General features: G+C 37.6%; 8 protein-coding genes across 8 annotated transcripts; 4 read left to right on the forward strand and 4 right to left on the reverse strand.

Moving 5' to 3' along the window:
• Positions 1-329: 329 nt before the first annotated feature.
• Positions 330-719, forward strand: HTA2_1 (Histone H2A.2; the record flags this gene model as incomplete). Its single annotated transcript, XM_041280638.1, has 1 exon — positions 330-719. One exon carries the CDS (start codon positions 330-332, stop codon positions 717-719), a length of 390 nt encoding a protein of 129 aa, XP_041138429.1.
• Positions 720-911: 192 nt separating this feature from the next.
• Positions 912-2,324, reverse strand: BRETT_002101 (uncharacterized protein; the record flags this gene model as incomplete). The annotated part of the gene is made up of 1 exon (XM_041280639.1): positions 912-2,324. One exon carries the CDS (start codon positions 2,322-2,324, stop codon positions 912-914), a length of 1,413 nt encoding a protein of 470 aa, XP_041138430.1.
• Positions 2,325-2,827: 503 nt separating this feature from the next.
• Positions 2,828-10,468, forward strand: BRETT_002102 (uncharacterized protein; the record flags this gene model as incomplete). The annotated part of the gene is made up of 1 exon (XM_041280640.1): positions 2,828-10,468. One exon carries the CDS (start codon positions 2,828-2,830, stop codon positions 10,466-10,468), a length of 7,641 nt encoding a protein of 2,546 aa, XP_041138431.1.
• Positions 10,469-10,584: 116 nt separating this feature from the next.
• On the reverse strand, positions 10,585-11,934 carry BRETT_002103 (uncharacterized protein; the record flags this gene model as incomplete). Its single annotated transcript, XM_041280641.1, has 1 exon — positions 10,585-11,934. The coding sequence occupies one exon, from the start codon at positions 11,932-11,934 to the stop codon at positions 10,585-10,587; it is 1,350 nt and encodes a 449-aa protein (XP_041138432.1).
• An 840-nt stretch (positions 11,935-12,774) lies between these two features.
• BRETT_002104 (uncharacterized protein) lies at positions 12,775-13,338 on the reverse strand (the record flags this gene model as incomplete). Its single annotated transcript, XM_041280642.1, has 1 exon — positions 12,775-13,338. The coding sequence occupies one exon, from the start codon at positions 13,336-13,338 to the stop codon at positions 12,775-12,777; it is 564 nt and encodes a 187-aa protein (XP_041138433.1).
• A 2,148-nt stretch (positions 13,339-15,486) lies between these two features.
• Positions 15,487-17,991, forward strand: BRETT_002105 (uncharacterized protein; the record flags this gene model as incomplete). Its single annotated transcript, XM_041280643.1, has 1 exon — positions 15,487-17,991. The coding sequence occupies one exon, from the start codon at positions 15,487-15,489 to the stop codon at positions 17,989-17,991; it is 2,505 nt and encodes an 834-aa protein (XP_041138434.1).
• Positions 17,992-18,972: 981 nt separating this feature from the next.
• Positions 18,973-20,100, forward strand: BRETT_002106 (uncharacterized protein; the record flags this gene model as incomplete). Its single annotated transcript, XM_041280644.1, has 1 exon — positions 18,973-20,100. One exon carries the CDS (start codon positions 18,973-18,975, stop codon positions 20,098-20,100), a length of 1,128 nt encoding a protein of 375 aa, XP_041138435.1.
• A 277-nt stretch (positions 20,101-20,377) lies between these two features.
• On the reverse strand, positions 20,378-22,762 carry BRETT_002107 (uncharacterized protein; the record flags this gene model as incomplete). The annotated part of the gene is made up of 1 exon (XM_041280645.1): positions 20,378-22,762. The coding sequence occupies one exon, from the start codon at positions 22,760-22,762 to the stop codon at positions 20,378-20,380; it is 2,385 nt and encodes a 794-aa protein (XP_041138436.1).
• Between the last annotated feature and the right edge of the window lie 462 nt (positions 22,763-23,224).

The following is a 23,224-nucleotide window of genomic DNA, read 5'->3' on the forward strand; positions in this document are numbered from 1 at the left end:
GTCGATCAATTAGCATTAGTAACTAAGGCAACACACTATCGACAATACCGAAGCCACCCACATGTTTTGTCTTTTACGTCTTTTACTACATTTTTTGAAACGCGGTTTTGTGCACATATGTTTTGATTTTATTTTTATTATTATTACAGGCATGCATGCATCTGGCTACCAAATTTCAAAACATATAAGTATAAAGGATATGTAGATCCACTTTACCCGTGGAGGCGGCTCCCTCTCACGTGTAGAATCCTGTGAAATTTTCTTTCTTATTCTGTTTCTAATTTGAATAACCGTTATTACATTCATATATACATACTAATCAAAACAAAATGTCCGGAGGAAAAGGAGGAAAAGCTGGCACTACCGAAAAGGCATCCACATCAAGATCCGCAAGAGCTGGATTAACTTTCCCAGTTGGTAGAGTTCACAGATTGCTCAGAAGAGGTAACTACGCCCAGAGAGTTGGTTCTGGTGCTCCAGTCTACTTGACTGCTGTTCTTGAGTACTTGACTGCCGAAATCTTGGAGTTGGCTGGTAACGCTGCCAGAGACAACAAGAAGTCTAGAATTATTCCAAGACACTTGCAATTGGCCATCAGAAACGATGAGGAATTGAACAAGTTGCTCGGTAATGTTACCATTGCCCAGGGTGGTGTTTTGCCAAACATTCATCCTTCTTTGTTGCCAAAGAGAAGAGCCAGAGCTTCCCAGGAATTGTAAGCAGGCTTCCAATAAGGCGATTACTTGGTATTTTTTTGTGTTGCCGGCTTTATGTTAAGTAGCAACTTTGTATATTAGTTCGATGAAGAATTATAATTCTTGTTTGGATCATAAAGTTGTATTGATGTAGCAAAAAGAACATTAGAGAAAAAAGAACGGAGAAATTCTTAAATATTAAATATGGCAAAATTCTTATTTTCTCTCAGCAATTAAATCAACTATAATGTTAATCATAGAGACAAACACCTCTGCAGCTATGAGTAAAATAACAATCATCTCTATTTGTTCGTCATCATTATGCGTAAGTTGCTCTTTCAACATCTGCAACAAATCAGATATAACCTCCAATCTCTGATTTAATAAGGTGACCCGTTGGTTAATTTCTAAATAACCTCTCGTGGCTTGATAAATTGGCTCAAGCTGAGGTTCGGACCACATGAGCTCGGGTGAGTCTAGGATTGCACCATGCAGGTTGATATTGATTCTGAGAATAAATAACTCACCTATAGACTTCATTATTTCATCTTTGGTCATCTCCACTTTACCTGTCTTTGATATTTGCTCAGGTATGTCCTGGGTATCTTCAATTGTATTATCGACCAACTCTTCAAACAACGATATCTTCACTGATTGCGATATTGCGTAGGAGATACTAAGCTTCGTCATGTAGTTTGCATCGTCTCTTAACGAGATGAAATCGTTGTAGATTCTCGGCTGGTAACTTCGTGTCACATAATAATTGAACTCTTCCATTTGAACGTTTTCATCAGAAAGCTTGTCGCTCTCAAATCTAGCCAGATCATCTAAAAAGGCTTGCTCTTCCTTTTTATTGAATCCCCACATCACAACTACACCGTACTCAAAAATGAAAACACCAGTCGACAATTTCCCAACCTTAATATCACCACCTTCTGCATCCAATCGAATGAAATTAGTTTCTGATTCCTCAGACATACCATAACTGGGATCTCTGTAATTTTGAAGCATATCCCAACTTCTGCTTTTATGCCTCCAATCTTTGTATGCAAACGGGGTATAAATACATTCATCAAATAACTTTGGTGCCGTTGAATGAATACGCTTCTTATCCTGAAGCCAGCGTATCAGATCCCTCATTCTATAAGCACCTGCCGTGCAATATGCAGTAACCCTTGGAAGAATATTCCTTTCTTTCCGTCCTAACCTTTCGGCATCTTTTCGAGCCGGCATGTCTTTAATCTTTTTCAAAGACATTTGCCTGACATCATCTTCACCTGACTCATAATCTAAAGCCTCGGGTAACAACTTCAGCTTTTGGCTGTTTTTACTTGTTCTTTGCGGCTTCATCCTAGGACCTAAGTCGTGGGCCAATGCTTTTTTTCTTTTATCCTTAGCACCCGAAGCTTTTGCAAAGTAATTTTTACTAATTGCATGCTTTTTTCCATCATGTCCATAAGTCTTACTGCTTGTGAGATTCCCGCTGCCTTCGTTAACAAGGCCATCACTTGCTGCCGACAAATTGCTTCCTTCAGAACTAATATGTCCTGATATCAATTCGGATTCCTCACTTCCCTCATACGGATTCTCAGAAAGCAACTTGGTTCTCTCTGTAACGGGCTGATCCATTTTATATCTAAATATATTTCAGCTGTGAATTATTTACGTGTTGGACAATCTGAGATCTGGATGCATGTAGTACAGATGAAGCTTAAAGCTGCTTAATAAATAAACCTTACTAAAGTGCACGTTTGCTTAGAAATTATAAATATGCTGAAATATCTTGTGAAACCTCAAAGGTGCTTGAATTCCTTGCTTCTCAATTGTCAGTATTTTATTTAAACTTAACTGTAATTAACTACTGGCAACAAACTTAAAACCTCATATCTATGAATCAAGGGGTTCGGCCTGGCGTACAGAATTTATTTTGATTATCATTTTTTTTTTACTTCCCACTTTTTCTCATTATTATTGTTAATTTTTTTTGATAGTTTTTCGAACTGAAAAATTTTAGAATTCATAATATGGTTCAATCCTTTCATATTAAGAAGGTGATAAACGGTTCTCGAAGAAGCACATATATCTAACCAAGCTCATTTGACCGGATAACTGGAATCAACGATTAAAGAAAAATGGGTGGAAAGAAAAGTGGTACAACATCCTCGAGGAGGAAGTTTGTTTATCGCTCTTTCAGGGATAGAGTTGATTCCATTAAAATCGATCCTATTCGTGACCTTGCTCGAAAGCCATTTGAAGATACAGATGATTCATTTTTCCTTTCGGCGCTTTTACATTACATTGAAATAAACTTATCCAAAAACTTTCAGGAATTTTCAGAAAAAGTGGAGCCAATATCTAGGAGCTTGCCACAGATTATTTACAATCAAAATGCTATCTTTGATGCCTTGGAAAAGGCAATCCTAGTAAATGATTCGCTATCTTTACAACCACTACTAGATCTTTTAAGCCAATTTTGTCATGATCTTGGACCTGATTTTATGCCATTCTATGTTCGGACACTTGATGATATAATTAAAGTTGCCATTCCGCAGACGAATCCGGATTCTTTGGAACTCATCTTCAATGCATTGGCCTACATTTTTAAATATCTTTCTAAGATCATTGTCAAGGACATCTTGCCTACGTTTAAAAGGCTCTCTCCGCTATTATTGCTTGAGCACAAAGGTTACATTACTAAATTTGCATCCCAGGCGTTATCATTTTTGGTCCGAAAGTCTCATTCTGACAGCTTGAACAAGTTTATCTCATACTCTTTAGATTCTAACAGTAATATAGAAGGGAACAAGGAATCTTATCACACAGCCTTGGTAATAATATATTCAGAGGCATTACTGTCAGTATCTGGGACACTTTTTTCAAGGGCAAGAATCATTGTTGAAAACTTTGCTAGTTATGCTCTTTTGCAACCTTCTAGCGAGTCGATTCTTGCGGATGTTAGCATGAATGTGTTGTCAAATTGTCTTTCTGCAGAGCAGGCATCTCCATTATATGAGGGAATACTCTCTGCAATTAAAACGGATTCCAAACCGGAAGTTACTCAGGCTCACCCTTCAGTTCCCATTTCCATAATTCAAATTCTCCATACATTAGCTTTTGCCGAAGCAGGAAGAAAGGTTTCTTCATGGTCGCAAATAATGGAGGCATTTAGACAAACACTTAAATTAGAATTAGAATATAATGGAGAAGAGAAAAATACAAATTTGATGCCTTTCAATCACTCAGTTGTACAACTCGCCGCCACAATGATGAGAAATGCTGATGAAGATTTTATCAAAGATGACGGCAAGGAATTATTCAAATTGATGCTTAATGTTAATAAAGGAAAAGCCTTTCTTCCATTTTTGGATCTATTGACAGACTTATCTGTGGACAAAGCAATGCTTTTTGCCAACCAATTTTTTACCCTGTTTATCGTGAAGAATTGGAAGGAATATTATCGAGAGATTGGATACTTTTTATCTCGAATGAAGGACAAGGGGCTGGTGAATTCGGATAATGATAATGATAATCTTATGGTGAGGATACCGACAGAATTTTTGAACTTCATAGTTAAGGGATTCAAGAAAAGCACACGCCTTCTAGAAGATAGCTCAGAGGGATCGATGAAACCAGAGGATTATATTGATATTTTGTGGGAGATACAAATCGTAGAAAACTCCAAGGCACAGGTGAAAACTTCTGTTCTTTTATCTCTTCTTCGCAACTTACAGATCACTTGCAGTTCTTTATATGCCTCCGATCTTATAGGGCATGTGCTTCTTGCAATATCACATCAGAAACTCAACGATGAGGAGGCATTGGCAATAGTCAGAGGATGCACAGATATTATGGAAAATAGCTGCAAAAGTCTTTCATTTTTAGAGGGTTACTGTGTGCTTTTGGAATCTATTCATAGCAAGTCTTGGTCGAAGGCTTCGGAGTATGTTTCTTCAAATAAAGATAAAGTTCTACTTTATTTATCACAAAATATGAGGTCACCGAACCATTCTGTGCGTAATCTATCATTAAAGGCAGCAACTGCAACCTACAGTGCATCAGGCCTATCTGTTCCGGATCCAATAAACAGTTGTCAGATTATTGAAGGAATTCCGTTGGATATTCAACATGGCAGAGAAATACAGCTCAGACTCAGGAAACTTGGACGGCAGCTTTCTTCAGAGCCAAACAATGATTTGCTGAACAGAATGATGTCAGACTTTGCAATTGGTCAGCTTTCAGTGCGATTTTCACCAACTTGGCAAGGTGTGTTTGATTTTATTGCTCCAACAGTAGACAGATTGTCTGAATATCTTTGGAAGAATGTGCTTACTATGATTTCCACAGATTATGATGAGCTGGAGGAAATTCAATATTTTGATTATGCTGAGGCCACAGAATTAAAAAGCTCTCTTTTAAGATGGTATCCACAAACTTTGAGACTTTCATCAAAATTGGAAGATGCGGAAAGTTTAATACTAAAGTATGATCAACCAATTAGGTCTGTGTTTGAACTTGAGAAAACAAAGGCGCCAGATCTTAGGCCAACCATGTTCTACAGATTGCAAGCGATCAAACTTCTCAACAAATTTTCCGACATTGCTGAAAGCCATTTTACAGAACTATATCCGTTTATCAAATCGTTGGATAGAAATGTTACAGATGAACATAACTTACTTGCTGGATGGACTAAACATGACATGAATGAAATAGTGTCTGTGCTTACACATTTCAAACATCTTGAAAAAGTTCAGGGTATTGACCATGTTAAAGAGATTTTATTCCAGTTATTGATGAGCAAAGTGGATTCAGAACAGAAGCTATCATTACAATGCTTACTGAACCTAAAAGATGCAACCTATAATAAATATCAAAATGAGCTTGAAAGTCTTTTGGATAACACCCTTTTTAGGGATACCGTTGTTCGCTTCCTTCAAGGCGATTCAATGACATTATCAGAGGAAGATGTTCCTACAATTATGCCATTAGTGATTAGAATTCTTTTTGGTCGTTCGTTAATAGCTGCTACAAATGGTACCAATAGGGGAAGGAAGAATGCCGCAATCACAGCTGTTAATAGTCTTAAACCATTGTACATCACACAATTTTTAGAGCTTTCATTCGTCTCATTGGACTTTTCAGAGTTTTTCGGAAGTGATAAGTCTATAAAACTTGAAAGTATTGATAAAAGATTGCTTCGTAACATCAATGGTTTTCTTCACACTGCATCTACGATTACGCAATCTTTGAAGTTACTTCACATAGAATGCTTTGAAGTTTTGATAAGACCATTGATATACTCGTTAACAGTGTCGGAAATTGTTATTAGTTCTGACGGTGAGGAGTTTATGATTGACGATGTTTTGAATAAGATCGCCCATAATAATCGGAAGCTAGGATTCAAACTTTTATACAAAATTACGGACTATCTTGGTGAGGATTTCAACTGGATGCCATATGGTAATCTCATTTATTCCAAACTTATCCGTCATCAACTAGCCAATTTTGCTCGGGAGAACTTAGAAGGAGTTTCCTCTCTCATGATGATCATGACAACGCTTTGGCCTCAAAAAAACTTGCAATTCCTTCTTTACTATGATGACTTTCTACCTACAAAGTCATTACTTGCATTACTAGAAAATAAAGGTGCTAAGGAAGGGGTAATATTATCTGTTTTGAAATTTATCGATCGCTTGATCCAGGATAAGTCGCAGGATAACACTTTTTTGAACTTACTTTCGGTTGTGATTGACTCTTGCATGAGATCCATCTTAAGTATTTTGAGTAAGCCGGTGAATAAGGAAGTCAGCAATATAGCCATCAGGCTGCTTTTGTCTTTTGTTTCGGATGGATTTATTTCTGATAACGAAATGCGGAAAAATCTGATTCCACTTTTGATGAATACTTTAACTAAGCCGGATAAACAGGTGGATCTGGGATTAAAAAGAAGCGTCACAAGTCTTTTGGATATGCTTGTTAAAGATTACGAATGCTCGATGGATGAAATTATACCGCTTTATAAGTCTGTGTCTGAATTGGCAGAGACTGCATCCGACCAAAAGCTAAGATTAACTATGTCTGGAGTTTTTAAACAACTAGCAGATAAATTCACAGAATTTGAGAAGGTTGGAAATTTGATGGTCGAATTAAATTCGTACTCTGAAAGAAAAATATTGGAACCAGATTACGAAAGAAGATTGGATGCCTTCCAAATTATTAATGAGAAAGAATATCCAAATCTCTCGGCATTAGAATGGCTTCCAATCGTTCATACCTCTCTTTATCTTATGAAAAATGAGGATGACCTTGCCATGAGATCATCTGCTACCTACACGTTGACCAGATTTGTTGATTGCTTTTCTGCGAAGAAGAATCAGGCTGATGCATCACCATATCTAGAAATAATGGATGATATTATTATTCCAAGAATAAAAACAGGAGTACGGGAAAAAAACGAAAATATTAGAAGAGGATATGTCAAGCTCATAAATCATACTGTTCAGCATGCTAAATACTTCCACGACTTTTCAGATATGAAAATTTTGGTTCCTGAAAGGGAAGGCACCAACTTCTTTGATGATATAACACATCTTCAGATGTATAAAAGACAGAAAGCTGTTAGAAATTTGGCACTGATTTCGGGTGAATTTACATCTGCAAGTATTGCACATTATTTGCTACCAATTATTGAGCATTATGCTTTCTGGACAGAGGAGAAATTCAGGAATCTTGCAAACGACACAGTTGATTCCATGGAACCACTACTTTCCAGACTTACTTGGCACCAGTTTAGGGCAATATTTGTGAGATATTTAAAGATTATGAACAGTGCCATGATTAAGGACGACCCAGAGAAGTTGAGGGATACAGTTCTTATGATTGTGGCAGCCAGTAGGGCATTCAACTCGTGGTCAATTCCAGACGCAAAGCGACCACACGATTACCCAAAGGAGGATATTTTATGCAGATTTGTGATTGAACAGACACTACCTCAACTCAAGAGGTGCTTAAATGTCAGAAATGCCGATACCATGGTTAAGAAGATTCCTGTTTCCGAGGCAATGATTTCGCTAATCATGTGCTGTCCTAAAGAAAGAATTGATGCTGAACTTCCAGGTATATTGACTGGTGTTTGCCAGATTTTACGTTCCAGGTCTGAAGAGATAAGAGATGCTGTGAGAAAACATTTGGGACGAATTGCCAAGTCTTTGGGCTCGAAGTTTTTGAACTTTATTTTTAGAGAGCTCAAAGGTGCATTAACCAGAGGTCCTCAGATTCATATCTTGAGTTTTACTATCCATTACCTTTTGGTTATTATGGAGAATGAGATTAACCACGGAGATTTAGTGGAGTCAGCGGATTTGATTGTTGAATCAATCATGAACGATATATTTGGTGCTGCCTCAGAAGAGAAGGCTGCAACTGGCTACAGTAACAAGACCAAGGAAATCAAACATAACAAGAGTTATGATACCGGTGAGTTGTTAGCTGAGAACATTTACTTAAAGAATTTCCTTCACCTATTAAAGCCCATCAAGTTTTTGTTAGGCGAGAAGCTTACATTAAAAGCCCAAACCAGACTTGATGAATTGCTTCGCAGATTTGCAGTGGGGTTGATGAAAAACGAAGAGTCGAAAACTAAGGATATATTAGTTCTTTGCTTTGAAATATACCAGGACTCAGAGGATATTATTGAAAAGAGTATGAGGAAGCCCGAGAAAACTGTCGATGAGAAGGAAGATCATTTCTTAGTTCATCTTGACTCCAAGCCGCAGAAAACAAAGATTGAGTATTCTGTGTACATCAAGACTATGCAGAAATTTTCGTTCGAGCTATTGCGTTCAGCAATTACGAGACATAAAGATGAACTATTGAAGCCAGGATATCTAAAAGATTTTATTCCAATTTTGGTGACAAGTTTGAATTCAGACGATGAGGGTGTGATTTGTACATCATTGAGAGTTTTAACTGTACTTGTGAAGGTTGACTTTCCTGAAGACGTGAACCCAATGTTTGTATCAGCCTCGAGATCTGTGTTGAAGATTTTACAGGATGTACCAGGAACAGATAGTGAGCTCGCTCAAAGATGTCTGAAGTTTTTGAGTATGACTATTCGTTATAGGGATGACCTCAAAATTAAACCGATGGCTTTGGCATACATTTTGAAGGAGCTAATGCCAGATTTGGATGAGCCTCAACGGGAAGGTGTCGCTTTTGGATTTTTGAAGAGTATCATTTCTCGTCACTACATGCTTCCCGAGCTTTATGATGTTGTGGACCGCATTTCGCGATTAATGGTTACTAGTACTTCCAAGGAAATTAGGCAGGCTTCTAGAACTGTATTCTATACTTTCCTTATGGAGTACGATCAGGGTAGAGGAAGACTCGATAAAGAACTTAAGTTGTTGGTCAACAATCTCTCTTACCCGGCCGAGACGGGTAGAAAATCTGTTATGGAATTACTCAATCTGCTGGTGACAAAGTGCAACAAACAGCTTTTGGAAAAGCTTGTCCCCTCACTATTTTTGGCATTGTCCAGAGTTGCTGTTATTGATAATTCACCTTCATGTCGAGAGATTGCTTCTGCACTTCTCTCATCCATGTTCACAAGGATGAGTAAGCTTGAATGTAGCTTTAAGTTTGTTACTGATCTTATTGTTGCATGGATTAGTCAACCAGCAAACCCTGTTCTAGTTCGATGTGGACTCAATGCTTACGAGTCATATGTAACTGCGTTGGGAATAGACGAGAATCAAGAGCTTAACAAATTGGCTATGGAACGTGTTCTTGAAGTTTTAAAATCTGTTAAAAGAACGGATGCTCAGCAATCACAGAATGATAATATCGATTGGGAGATCATATATGCAGTTATGTCAACATTTGAGGCAGTTCTTGAGACATCAATTGCCAACGTGACCCGCTCTTTGAGAGATGCTGAAATATGGAAATACATCGTCGAAGCATTGCTATATCCACATTCATGGATTCGGGCAGCCGCATCTCGTCTTATTTCAAGTTTACTCTTGGAAATTGAAAACGACCGGCAGGCTGTTCAGTTTGAAGTGAGTGATGAGGAAATTCAAACTATCGCATACAGATCATTCAGACAATTGGGTGCACCTCAAGTTCAGTCTGATCTGGCTAGTCAAGCCATAAAAAATATTGCCATTATCTCGAGAATATGGGAAAAGGCAAACACGCCCTTCATTTCTGCGGCTTTTACTAAACACAACGATGGAAAGGATGCAGCTAATGAAGAAAAGCATGAGGTCAAGACTTATGATTCCCCTCTTGAATGGGCTATCAATAGATCTGCTGCTATCTTGAGGAATGAATCGAGGGGTAACAGTCAAACATTAGTTGCAAAGAAAGCACTAATTCAATACTATACCTTTATATCAAAATTCATTGATTCAAAACGTTTAGGTGAAATTCTAAGCGAGCAAGTTTTGATACCTTTGGTGAATATTTCGGAAGAGGAGGTAGCATACGAAGATGATGAAGATAACTCCTTACCACTTCTTGCAACCCAATGTCTCGAGAATATACGTACAAAGCTTGGTACATCTTCCTATAACATCGTGTATTCTTCTGCAAAACAAATAATTGAGACCAGAAGAGCGGACAGAAAGACAAAAAGAGCACAACTTGAATTGATGAATCCAAAGGTTGCTGCAAAAAGAAGATTGAAAAAGCATATGAGATTTAGAAAAAAGAGAAGAATGAATAAAGACGAGAATGGCCTTTACAAAGCAAAGAGGAAAAGAAGAGTTTAAGTTCTACGCACATAGATATATAAATATAGACATAATTTAATCTTGTTGATTTCAAGCCTCAGCAGTAGATAAGTATATATTTTACAAATGTGTCATCCTTAATCAGAATAAACTGTCTATGGTTCTGGAGACTCCTGCTTAACTGTAGGGCTTTCTACAGGGTCTGGCATGTCAGAACTTAAACCAACATCATTTTCATCTTTACCAACATCAGATTCAATATCATCATCAGCATCCTCATCGGCATCTCCATTAGCATCATCATCCTCATCATCAACACCATCAGCATCAGCATCATTATCATTTTCATCCTCGTCCACCTCCTCATCATTCTCCTCGTCATTCTCATCATCACCTCCCTCATCATCGTCGTCGTCGTCATCATCATCATCATCATCATCATCATCATCGTTATCATCATCATCTTCTTCCTCATCGTTTTCAGCCGCTTCCTCGGCAGCAGTATCCTGATCATCTTTACTTTCTGTGGCATCTTGATCATCATCATCATCATCATCATCATCATCATCATCATTTCCAACTTTCTGCTTTTTAAGCGCCTTACCATCTTGATCTGTCGATGTGCTTTTTCCGTCATGCTCCTTCTTTTTATTCTTCAGATACTCTTTCACTTCCCGCTGGTATCTTCTTTTATCCTTCTCGTATAAATCATAATATGGCTTTCTCTCTTCCTTACTTAACTTTTTCCAGGCCTCTGTCATCGCCTTGGACATATCTGGATTCACTATCATGTTCTTTGCAAGATCCTTCCTGACCTTTTCTTTTCCAAGATCACAAAATATTAAGTAAGCATTTGTAGGCCTTTTTGGTAAGTTAGGATCCCTTAGACGTCTTTTTGCGGCACTCATACCATTTCCCCGTCTTCTTCTTGATCCACCATGTCCCCCAGAGCTAGAAGACCCACTCCCAAAAATGTTTCTCATTCCGGAAAGATTTCCCGATGGTGGAACACTTGACCGAGCCATTGCAAGTGGGGTCTCGGACAAAAGTTGCGTAATATCAGCCAATCTAAGTGAATCAATATTATCCTTGTCTAAATCGTCAGCATCCAACTTATCAGCATTCGCTATTGGGAGTGCCAAAGCCTTCCGCTCAAGAGTTTCCAACAAAATAACATACTCGAATCGTAACCTTTCGATAGTATTCTTTGCTCTAGATGTTGCTATTGCACTAAGAATGTTCTGGGTCTCCAAATCATGAATTTTCTGCTTCAAATCCTGGCACTTATGCTTTAGTCGGGAGTTCTCGGACTCATATGGCATGGACTGCCCAAACTGTGATCGTGTATTTTTGTTTTCCTCCGTATTTGCAGATGTCTCATTCCTACTCCTTCCATTTTTTTTCTCTATTTTGACGGGTTGTGAAGAGCTCAACTGATCTGCTGGTTCAGGTTGACCATCTAAACTATTTGATAAGCTCCCAGTCGGTTCAGGTGTTTCCGACATTTTGCTATTCTGTTACTGGTGAAGTATAAATGAATGAGTACTTTTGAGAATAAACAGCAATCAAGGAGAACTTAGATTTCCACTGAAAACGAAACTCATTATATTATCATTGCAATTTTCCTGAACAAATATTTTCCTGGATACATTTGAATCAAGTTACAGGTAATACGTGAGGGGGGGGGGRAAAAAAAAAAGATTTGGACTGGCAGCGCGGGTCAAAAAAAAAAAAGATGGTGACATTACTATTGAGGTGTACGGATGCATATTCATATACCATTATATGACGTCATTTCCAAAGGAAATTTATAGACTAGAACGTAGGATAAACCATCTGAAGCAGCAAAGATCAAACATATCGATCAAATAATACACGCAAAACATTGAACTAAAACTAAATTAAAGAGATCCTAAAGTACAGTAGCAAAAAAAGACGAGAAAAAACAAAATCTGCGGATAAACGACAAACAGAATATTAAATGGATCGCTGATACCCAAAGAAAATGCATGCTGGTACACTTAAATCATAATAAATGCCCGATACTTAAGGCAGAAAACAACAACAAAAATGATTGGAAACAAAGTAACATGAGGATAGACATGCCAAGCAACAGGCATATTTTCATGCTATTCTGCACCACAACGCTCTGGCAAAAATGAAACCCCAAAGCAATGTGGGAAACATAGGTGGGAAAGGTGTGTAAAACCTAGATGAATGGAGCGATATCGTAGTCGAAGCGATGACAACTTAAATGGAAGAAAATGAAGGATAATCAAATAACCAACACCAAAACAAGCAAACATGCAAGCAAGAAATTAAATGAGTGAGCATACAGGTTGTATTCAATGCTTTTTTCCAAAGCCTAAGAATCCTCTCTTCTTCTTCTTCTCCTGTTTCTTCGGCTGTCTTTTGTACACCCCCTGTTGTACAGACATACCTGGGTTATTGCTGTAAACTGGACGTCCATATTCATCGTACTTTTGGGCTTGAGCATCCGATCCTTGTGCATATGGGTTGTCTGTATAAAGAGGGAAATCATCCCTGACTCTCCATCCCAATTGTGGAGTTTCCAACTGCTGTTTATAAACAGTATCACCCGTTATAGAATACTCAAATGCTCTAATAGTATCCAAAGGTCTTTCATCTCTGGATCTGGCAGGATTCGAAACATCAGGGTTACTGATTGGATTTCCGAAAACATCGTTCATGTTTCCTTCACCATTTAAAGATGAAGAATTACGCTTGTGATCATACGCTGCTTCTTCGAACGGTTGCGCTTCATTGACAGCATTCAAGATCGGATCAGCAACATTTTCTGATCTAGTCTTTAACCTTTTCTCATCATCACGTGTAAGCTTCACCTTATACTTTCCACTTTTCTTCGACTGATTTCTGAAGAGACCCATCCTTGATTATAATAAGTGGGTGAGTGAGTTCTGAATATGAATAAAATAGATCTCTCGGTTCTGACACGTTACGAACGACGATGAAACAACCGATATTTACCTTCGCGGGGTACAAACGATTTATGATTCAGATCTTCTAATAAATCCCTTATTTCTTAATAACGAGGGATATAATATGTGTTGTTGTTAGAATCTGCCTATGAGATCTGTCTTGTAATTTAAAGAGAACTAAGGGGGTTGAAAACTCTAAATGAAAAAAAGAAGAGATGTATTAAAGATGAGGAACGAACAAGAAACTACTGAGAACATTGAAAAAAAAAAAAAATAATCAAGGAAAAAAATAGTTCGTTCCGCTTCCTTTCGATTTGGACCATAAATTATGAATTTCCAGTTAAAATCTTCCTTCATCAATGCGCCTACTTCTCCAGCCCCGTTACTATTATTATCTTCAGCTGAGATAATATCGAAACGCGACTTATTTTTGCACGCTTTTTTTCTTGGCTAAAAATAATTTGTCCCCGCTAAATTTCTGCTTTCTTTTGCGAAGCATGGAACAAAACAAAAAAAAAAAATAGTTTGACATTCAACTCCCTGATGCAAATCTCTGCAGATTTTGGCAAACTGTTCAATTAATCATATATCATTTTGTAGATTTTTGTGATACTGGTTCATCTCAGATTTTAAAAAGTGGGGGAAAAAGTGCAACATTTGCATCAATTACTCCTTTTAATTACTTTACAAAATTTCTAATTTATTTTCAAAAATGCTACCCCTTTCCATCTGCATGTTCGCTGGTAAACGGACCAAATTATTTCAGGAGGATGGCTTATTATAATAGAATCATCAGCAATCGGCTGGGAGAGCGAAAACATTTGGTGTAAAGGTGCCTCATGTAAATTGAAATCGAGTAAATCGAAGGACGGATATCATCATAATTTACAATTACAGGACCAAAAATTTCACATGATGATCCCTGATGATTAAATGTGGAAGCTTCTGAGGGTGCAAGTTGTATATCGAGAGGGCTAGATAAGTAAGAGAAATATATAATTTATATTAGTCCCGTCCAGAAAATAAGGTTATATCTACTTGGAGATCAACCCTTTGATTATGAGTTATCGAAGCACAACCTAATAAAAAAAATATTGCCGAATGGTCCTGGTACCTGATTCGACAATCTAGTGGTAACTTTCAGAGTGAATAAATAGTATAGTCGATATTCTTAGAAGTATTTAAGTTATTTATCGACTAAGAAAAAAATATTCAAGAATTCGCGACTGGGCTCAGAAGAGGTTGTCACAATAAAATCGTGACAGTTATGCTGGCGATGCTCATTGAAGGGGGAGGAGTCCAAAACTATATGAAAAAAAATTTATGGGCTAAACGGCTTTATTGGGATATGACAATATATAATGTCACGCATATTAGCATGATGAATTAAACACACCAACATAATACTATACAATTAATGCGAATTGTGGAATTGTCAAAATTTCTTAGGAGGATTACCTGTGCTTCTGGTGATATACAGTTAGCACACTCACTTGGAGTCGAGTATCCTAAGTAAAATTTAAGTCCTTTTCATGATTTCTAGGCTGTTTTCTAAGTGTTGTACTCGTACTAGAAAACCATTTTCATTTATCTTTTATTAATTTAACAATACTCAAACAACAAAAAAACATTCCTGAATGAGATATCAAAATTATATTTCTTTAAGGTTTCTAATTATCGATATTTATCGAATATGTAATGTCTGAGGAGAAAAAGGGAACACTCGCTTTATTACAAGAACAAAACTGAGTTTTGGGTTCTGAAGAACAGTAGTAACATGAAAGCTAACTTTTCACCACTTTTCGGCAAGCATTAGCTATAAAAATTTGGTCTTCTCATATTGCAAGTACGTATCTGCAGTGAAAAGCCATGTGCTACCCTTGTAGTCCGCTTTAATCATTTTGGGTTTATCTGTTATCTTCTTATTTTTATTTCTATTTTTTTTCGATACTGCCCACACTCAGTTATCTTCCAAAACAATTTGTGTCTCTGAAAGCCAGTCGGAATAATTGGTACACACAATATAGATCGGATAAATATCCTTTTCTCTCTTTTTATAAACTTCAAGTGCTTTGAAATTAAGAGGAAAGCAATCAAATGTCTTCGAAGCCGGTACAGGCAATATACTTCGACTCGTTAGCAGAATTATTAACATGGTATGATGACTTATCAAAAGAGGTGGACTCGGGTCAAACACGATTGGATAGATTTAGGAGATGCAGTGAGGATTATGATGCGTATCAGATCGAGGGTATCGATACGGAGGAACCAGTAAAGAGCTTGAAGATGAAAAGGGAGTTTCCAAATAATTGCTCGGCATCATTAGCACCATCATTGCATTCTCATTCAATCATATCCATACCTCCTTATTCTTCATTTTTGAGGCCAAGATTCAGATCAGTAAGTAATCAATCCACGTCAAGTATGAGAGCACTTTCCAGATATCCATCGGCAAAGACTATATCGAATCATGAGATTGGAAGTGGGTATCTAAAAGAGAACATCCACAGACCAAAGGTGATGGTATGCCATGACTTCAGAAACGGGTATCAGGATGGCCAGGATCAAAGTACCATTGGTTACTATTCACATAAGACAGGACAGAGATATTTTATACAGTATCCACAGTTGTTAGAGTCATTCATATATTTCAGTCATCATAGAATAAGCATTCCTCCGGTATCATGGATTAATGTTTGTCATAGAAACTGCATTAAATGCTTTGGAACAATTATCTTTGAAAGCACGGGGTTTTTAACCGATCTTGATCGGTTGGTCTCAAAAGCTAGAGATGGTCAATTCATATATGTCGATATATTGGTATCGCTAGTGGAGAGATTCGGATTTGACGGCTTTTTGTTCAACATTGAAGCTAGATTCAGTAACGAGGAGATATCCGCATTATTTATTCCATTTATTGAGTGTTTGAAATCAAGACTACATACCCTTCATAAGAAGAATGAGGTTATCATATATGACAGCTTTTTGTGTCCACAGAACAAAGTCAATTACGAAAATGGCGTTACGAAGTTCAACTACAATTTATTTTCCGTTTCGGATCGTTTTTTCACAAACTACTGGTGGTCAGTGAAACATCTTCAGAGTAATTTGAGAAATGCTGGCAATCTTGGTGTGCAAAGAAAACTCTTTACAGGCTATGATGTTTGGGGTAGAGGTAATACTATTGGAAGGGGAGGTTTTGATACTGGATCTGCCTGCCAGCTTATCTCAAAATACCAGTCTAATATTGCATTGTTTGCTCCTGCATGGACATATGAACAGTTGGGTGCACGAAACTTTAGCACTAATGATACGAGATTTTGGATCGGCCTTTTTGACGGAGAACTATCTGTAATGTCATCTGTGAAACCTCGAAACTGTCCGGTTTTCAAGTTAAATCACTCAAGCTTCATATTTTATACGGATTTTAGCAACGGCCAAGGCACAAACTTCTTTTGTAAGGGCATTAGAGTTTCAAATAGACCATGGGTAGATGGCTCTTTACAACTATATTTACCTCTAACAGTTTACAGAAATCAAGGCTTAGGTCTGCAAATGAGTTTAGAAACCCTTGAATGTTTTCACGGAGGCTCTTCGTTAAAGGTATGCTATACTCCGTATATTGAAGAAAAACGGAATGGATTTCCAGGATACAAGATCTTCAGTGAACAACAAGTGAGAGATTTGCAGCTTTTCGAGTTAAACAGAACATGCCAGTTTAATACAGTGGGTGTGCGAGTTAGCTATAAGTTAGAACAGGGTACAGGGGAGATATTTAAACTAAAAATAAGATACCATACGCAGTTGGGCCATGGTGTGAAAACAAAAACAATTCGAAAAGGTGTCATGGTGATACCATTTTGCTCGACAAAAGAAAGATGGTTCACACTTGACAACGTGTTTAGCATTAATGTGGGCATACGGGAAACACTGGTTTTGGAAACGGTGGAAATTTCTTATGACAAGCATAACCTGGGTTTGTGCGTCCACCATAAGAAGAATCCATCATTTAGTTATAAATCTTACGTTGTGGAAGACTCTATCGTGACCTCTGTGATTGATGATGAACCTTACGAAAAGATTCTGGATAACGATAAAATATATGACAATGATGAGGATGAGGGATGGGTTTTGGTTCCACGGGGTATTCCAGGTGCAGATACTTTGAGTACTACCAATAATTCAGTGCCAAGGAGTATGAATCCAGAGATAAAAATTGGAGAGATTGCAATTATAAACTCCAATAACTATCCAAACAAGAATTTCTTTGGAATTCAAGGGGTCAGAAAGGTTAGAAAACTTGCAACAGATGTCGACGGTGACTTGCTTGTTTGGAGTGAATCTAGTACCAACTTTGTTCTTTACTATGTGATTTACATAAATGATAAATTCCAAGGAACGTCAAAGATTGCACAATTTTTCTCCGAATTTGCTGGTAGAAGTGATACAACTTCATCTATCACTTCGGAGTTGTGCGATAAGAACTTGGAGGATTTGGAAAAATCGGAGATCAGGAAAACAAGCGGAGCAATTATTAAAGTTAGAGTTGACATTGTTGACAGATTGGGTGTTGTCCATGTTGGGGCAGATTTATATATTTAAAATGAGGTTATGATATTTTATTGTTTAGAAGAACATGAAAAAACATGCATTATACCGTTGGGTTTTGAAATTTTCGGAGGAATCCGAATAACTCGTATTTAGCTTTAAAAATGGAGCGGTACATGTTTTGACAGCAGTATTACTGCCTTTTGAGGCGTATTATAGGTTATCCGGAAGATTTAAGCATATATTAATAGCTAATGGCGTATATTAAAACATATAGCAGTAATAGTCTCTAAAGGGAGGCGTAAAATAGTAACAACGTAATAATAGAGAGAAAGTATGAAAGGTGCAGCTAGATCCCTAATACATTATTAGTCAGGGAGAGGACATATATCCGAAAGCAATGACTAGTTCAAAGTAATACGAAAAGTAATAAAGGTAATTCACTTACTTGGCTTTAACACAAGCGAAATACAATAAAAGTGAAGAAATATGTAATAATCCTTAGATAGAATTGGTCCCAGGATGGTAATAAAAAGAATTTCCCGAGGTCGCACGGTTAACAACAATTATATTGCAATATTCCGCTGAAGGTTAAATACCCCGTCATATACCTCATATTTTGGAAGAAAAAGATGCAGGGTCGACCAAACGCAAAAAAATCCCCCCGAGCTTCATGTGATTAATTTCCGAAAGCTTTAATAAATCATATTTACATATTTCTTAATTAGGAAACGACATTCCCTTTTCAGGCAAATCATCATACACTATTCGTTTAAACATAACCCAGCCATCCATCCACACAAGTTTTAGGTTGAATATTGAAAGAAAGAAGAATAAGCAAAAACGACTTGCGGCATATTTGGAACTGTGAATGAATTACTGGAAAAAAGAATGTGGAAAAGAATGTTCCTCGAATACTTTTAATGCTTGCATCGCCTCTCTTGATACTGTTTATTCTTTAGTCCTACTAGTTACTTGTACTCCAGGCGATCCTTTGTTTTATTTTAGCTGCTTGACACTATACATAGGATTGTGATGTCTGAAGGTAGGAGGAGTCTTCTAAATACATATACGCCATCTCCTTACATGATAGGCAATGGTGGTATTAGCGCTAGCTCTAGTTCTAGTGTTTTGTCTACTGTTTCGGAGGGAGGAAAGTTTGTCTCGCATAAAAAAAATGCTTCGACATTTTCACTTCCAGTGTACCTGGATACTCCACAGTACAACAGGCCATCTGTTAGAGCTCACAGGAGATCAAGATCAAGGCAGTATGTTGTTATTAACAGCATGCCATATCCTCTGGAAATAAAGTTTCCTGATAAAATATCTACTAAAGCCAAAATGAGGGAAAGAAGGCAGAGCGAACAACAAAAACAGGCAAGACCGGTATTGAAAGGGCGTCAGCTGGAGCCTGACAAAAGCACAATTAGCAATATTTGTCACACTAATATACACAACTGCAACTCATCTCTTGGACAAAAGAATAGAGTTCTCTCCATCGTTCAGGAAAAATCGGAAAACGATGAAGTGATAGAAGGCCACAAAAATATAGAAAATCGGAAGATGGAAGAAAGATCGAAAAGCGCGTCTGCATGCTTTCCGGATCTATCACATAACCAGCGTGGAAGTGCATACACTTTGATGAATGAAACGAACCATCATCAATCACATCCATCGGACGGATATAACTTACCTAAATTCGGCAACAATGACGGAATGGAGCGGGAAAATCCAGAATTGATTCAGCAGTGGCTGCCGCATAAAGAATTTCCTCAAGGTACTAAAATACAACACCTAGACAATCAATATTTTGGCCAGGGACAATATCCGCAGTCTTCATATTACGAAGATAAAATGCAATATGTGGACACACAACAGTATTGCTATAATGCTGATTTAAACTCTACAGATGCTTACTCTGAGAGCAATTGGTCTTATGAAGCATTCATTGATGGACGGACATCTGCTGAAACATCACCGACTATATCGGAAAATGGTTTTGAATACATTCAATCGAAGACACCACAAAATCCACAGTATTATGCTCGGCAGTCGTGGCTGTCCATTCCAGATTTAGTTCCTAAAATTGAAGGGACCAAGACCAAACAGAAAAATGACTATTTAAATGGTATATACGACTATTATTTTGAAAGTTCTGCTTAATAACCTTAAAAGGTAGACATATATACCTAGAATGCATTGTAATTATTCCATTTACATCATTTTTTGTTAGTATGTCATGAACCAAACTCATTAGCAATTTGAATATACATAGTATAATGCATAGCGCGTGTAGATAGAAAGACACACACAAAAAAAAAATGTAAATATTGTTAAAAGAACTACAGTATATGCAAAAAAAAAGATCAAGAATTAGAAGTGCAATACCATGCCGTCTAAAAAAGAAAACAAAAACCATAACCTAATTAATATTGTTTGCTCAGTGATCCGAATGCACGCTTCTTGAACTTTCAAAAGAAGCCTCACTTATCGTAGTCAAAAATGAACATTCTCTATAACGGTTCGGAGCCAATCCATCAGGTACAAAACTAAGATCTTCGCTGCCATCGCCTTCTTCGGCACTTTCTGTATACTGATCATAAAAATCCGGATTATACGAGGTATCCCCTGTATCAGCAGAAGCTTCTATAGAATTCCCACCATCTTCGAGTATGTCAACATACGATGGCCTAGTTTGACTTAAATGCTTTCCGACAGTTTGATCATGCTTCAAAGAATTTGTAGAATTAGGAGTGCCGTTTTCAGACGAAAGTCCGTTAAATAAAGTAATAGTCTTTTTTGATAAATTGATGATACTATTATCAAGCTGTTGAACTTGATCAACTAAAACTGGGGCATTAACTTGTTCTATCTCGTCATCTGGAATGCCATATCTTAAATTCACATCAGACTCATAATCTGATGAAACTTGATTAACCTCATCAAGAAGAGAATTATCAACACTCGGTGAACTTGCCATTGACACCCTTTGAAAGTCATCAATCTTTGGCTCCCCTTCACCTCCCAGCCATGAATATCTATTTTTTATGAAATCCATATTGTCCTCCTGGATTTTAGAGTTGATTTGGTGATACTTCAGTTTAGACCGGCGGGCCTTTAGTCCTAAAGAGCCTGAATGATCTGAATTGGTATATTTATTCTCCGGAGTAGAAGAACTCTTGGGATTCAAATTCTTTCCAACCTGAACTGTAGTTATCTCCAAAGGAGACTGATCATTCTCGTCATCAGATAAATCTTTGTAATCTGCGAAAATGTCACCTTCCGTGCAATTGTCACTTTCGATTAAATCCTCGGAAACATCGCTACTCTTAGGAATAATAATACCCGCAGATCCAGGGTCAATTTTGGTTGACCGTAGCTGCTCTAGAAGAAGATTAACTTCTGCTTCCGGAGACACTGCGGGAGTCTCTTTTTGTATTTTCTTGATTTCACATGCTTTTGTTGCTTCTGAAACTGAATTATCAGAAATTTCTTGATTAGAATCTTTCTCTAATCTGTCAACGACGGGTACGTTCGGCTGCAGCTCTGTGATCGAAGTATATTCATCTTCTATTCCATCATCTTCATCGTCAGAAAATAAATCTCTATTAAAGAGATCGTCGGTCTCATCTTTGGCATTCACATCAATATAATTCAGATCATCATCCAACTGTTCAAGAGGTTCTGATGAGTTGATAAACTGCACAAATTTATCGACGTTCTTTTTCTGGCTTTTGACTTCTTGCTCAACTTTCACTTGCTCCTTCGTCTTGTAATACTTAATTGACGCATTTCTGCCAGTGAGCTGAAACGAGAACTTGGAGGAGTCCGAATCAGATACCTCAGGATCATCTTGATTATCTTGATTATCCTGCTTGCCATCTTTACGCTTCAAATGACTTTCAAATAAAGCCTCAGGATTGTATTTTGGAAAGCACTCGTCATCACTCATGTCTATATCGGTTAAAGATGTGCTTTTCCTTGCCAACGAGAGTGGTGATTTTGAACCATCTACAACACCGTTATCGACAGAATTTGCATTCGAGCTGGCATTAATATTTGGGCGAGGATGCGGAATGGACACTGGAGGACTAACTTTAAAATTATTAATTGTATCAAAACGAACTGTGTTCTTTGGCAAGGGGGGAGCAATAGGTACACGAGATTCTGGAAGTGGAAGAGGCCGCTTTTTCAATTCTGCCTTTTTTGTGTCCACAACGCCCCAATTATGTGTTTTGGTACCGTATATAGTTGTAGAACGATCAGGCAGAGGGGGAAAGGTTGTGTATGGACACACTTTAAAACTCTGTCCCCTCAAAATATTATCCACTGAATGATTTGAGTGTAGCGTACCGCTTTTGTTAGAGTCGGATTTCATCGATGGAAGACTAGAGGATGAAGATGATGGAAGTTCACTAAATTTAACAGAGAGCTTTCTTTTTGTTGGTGTTGATGATGTCAAGAAAGGATTCGAAATATCCTCTTTGATATCGTCAAATACCCGCAAGATTTTACTCCCATCACTGCTATGATGTTTATGACTAAGACGCTGCTGCCTTCTGCTCGGACTTTCAGTTGAAAAATATGCAGAGTCTGAACGAGATATCTCAGTATCAATTGATGAAATAGATGAATGCGACTTATGATGGCTTTCGGTTAATGATTTCCTATTGTTCTTTGACTTTTTGCGGTGATGATGTGACTTGGGTTTCAATCTCAGGGGTGAAATCGGTTCGGTATCATCTGCTTTCGAATTTTTGGTGGATGACTTTTGCCGATCGAATATTGGCGAATTTCGCAGATGTGTTTTCATGAACGAACGCATATTCTCAAGCTTATAGTCATCTTGCAATTAGCACTGCAAGATTTGTGGCGGTTCTGCTTTGAATGTGGTAAAATTGATGGTAAAGGTATGGGGATAGGCACCAATGAAGAGTGTGTATAAAAAAGATAGAGTGGAGGGGGGAAAAAAAGGGGGAGATATGGCAGCACAGAATATGCCGAGACAACAAATCAGTATAAAATTAGATATAATACCAATCCAAGCTACGTAAAAAAAAAACAAAGGTCTATGATATTAAATAAGGATTAAATAAGCATTAAACTTTTAAGGAGAAACAAGGAAGAAGAAATGCGTTCGGAAAAGTATTTAGTGAACTCTGTAAACGACTGCTAAGAAAAAGGACAAAGTTGCATGCTTAGAATGCATCCAGTGCCAGGCGCTAACAATTGCTCACAGACAATGCAAAAGCCGACTTATAACCGAGAATGGAAACAACAGATATAT

Source organism: Brettanomyces bruxellensis, chromosome 9 (genome assembly GCF_011074885.1).
Source record: "Brettanomyces bruxellensis chromosome 9, complete sequence".
In the NCBI taxonomy this organism is placed as follows: domain Eukaryota; kingdom Fungi; phylum Ascomycota; class Pichiomycetes; order Pichiales; family Pichiaceae; genus Brettanomyces; species Brettanomyces bruxellensis.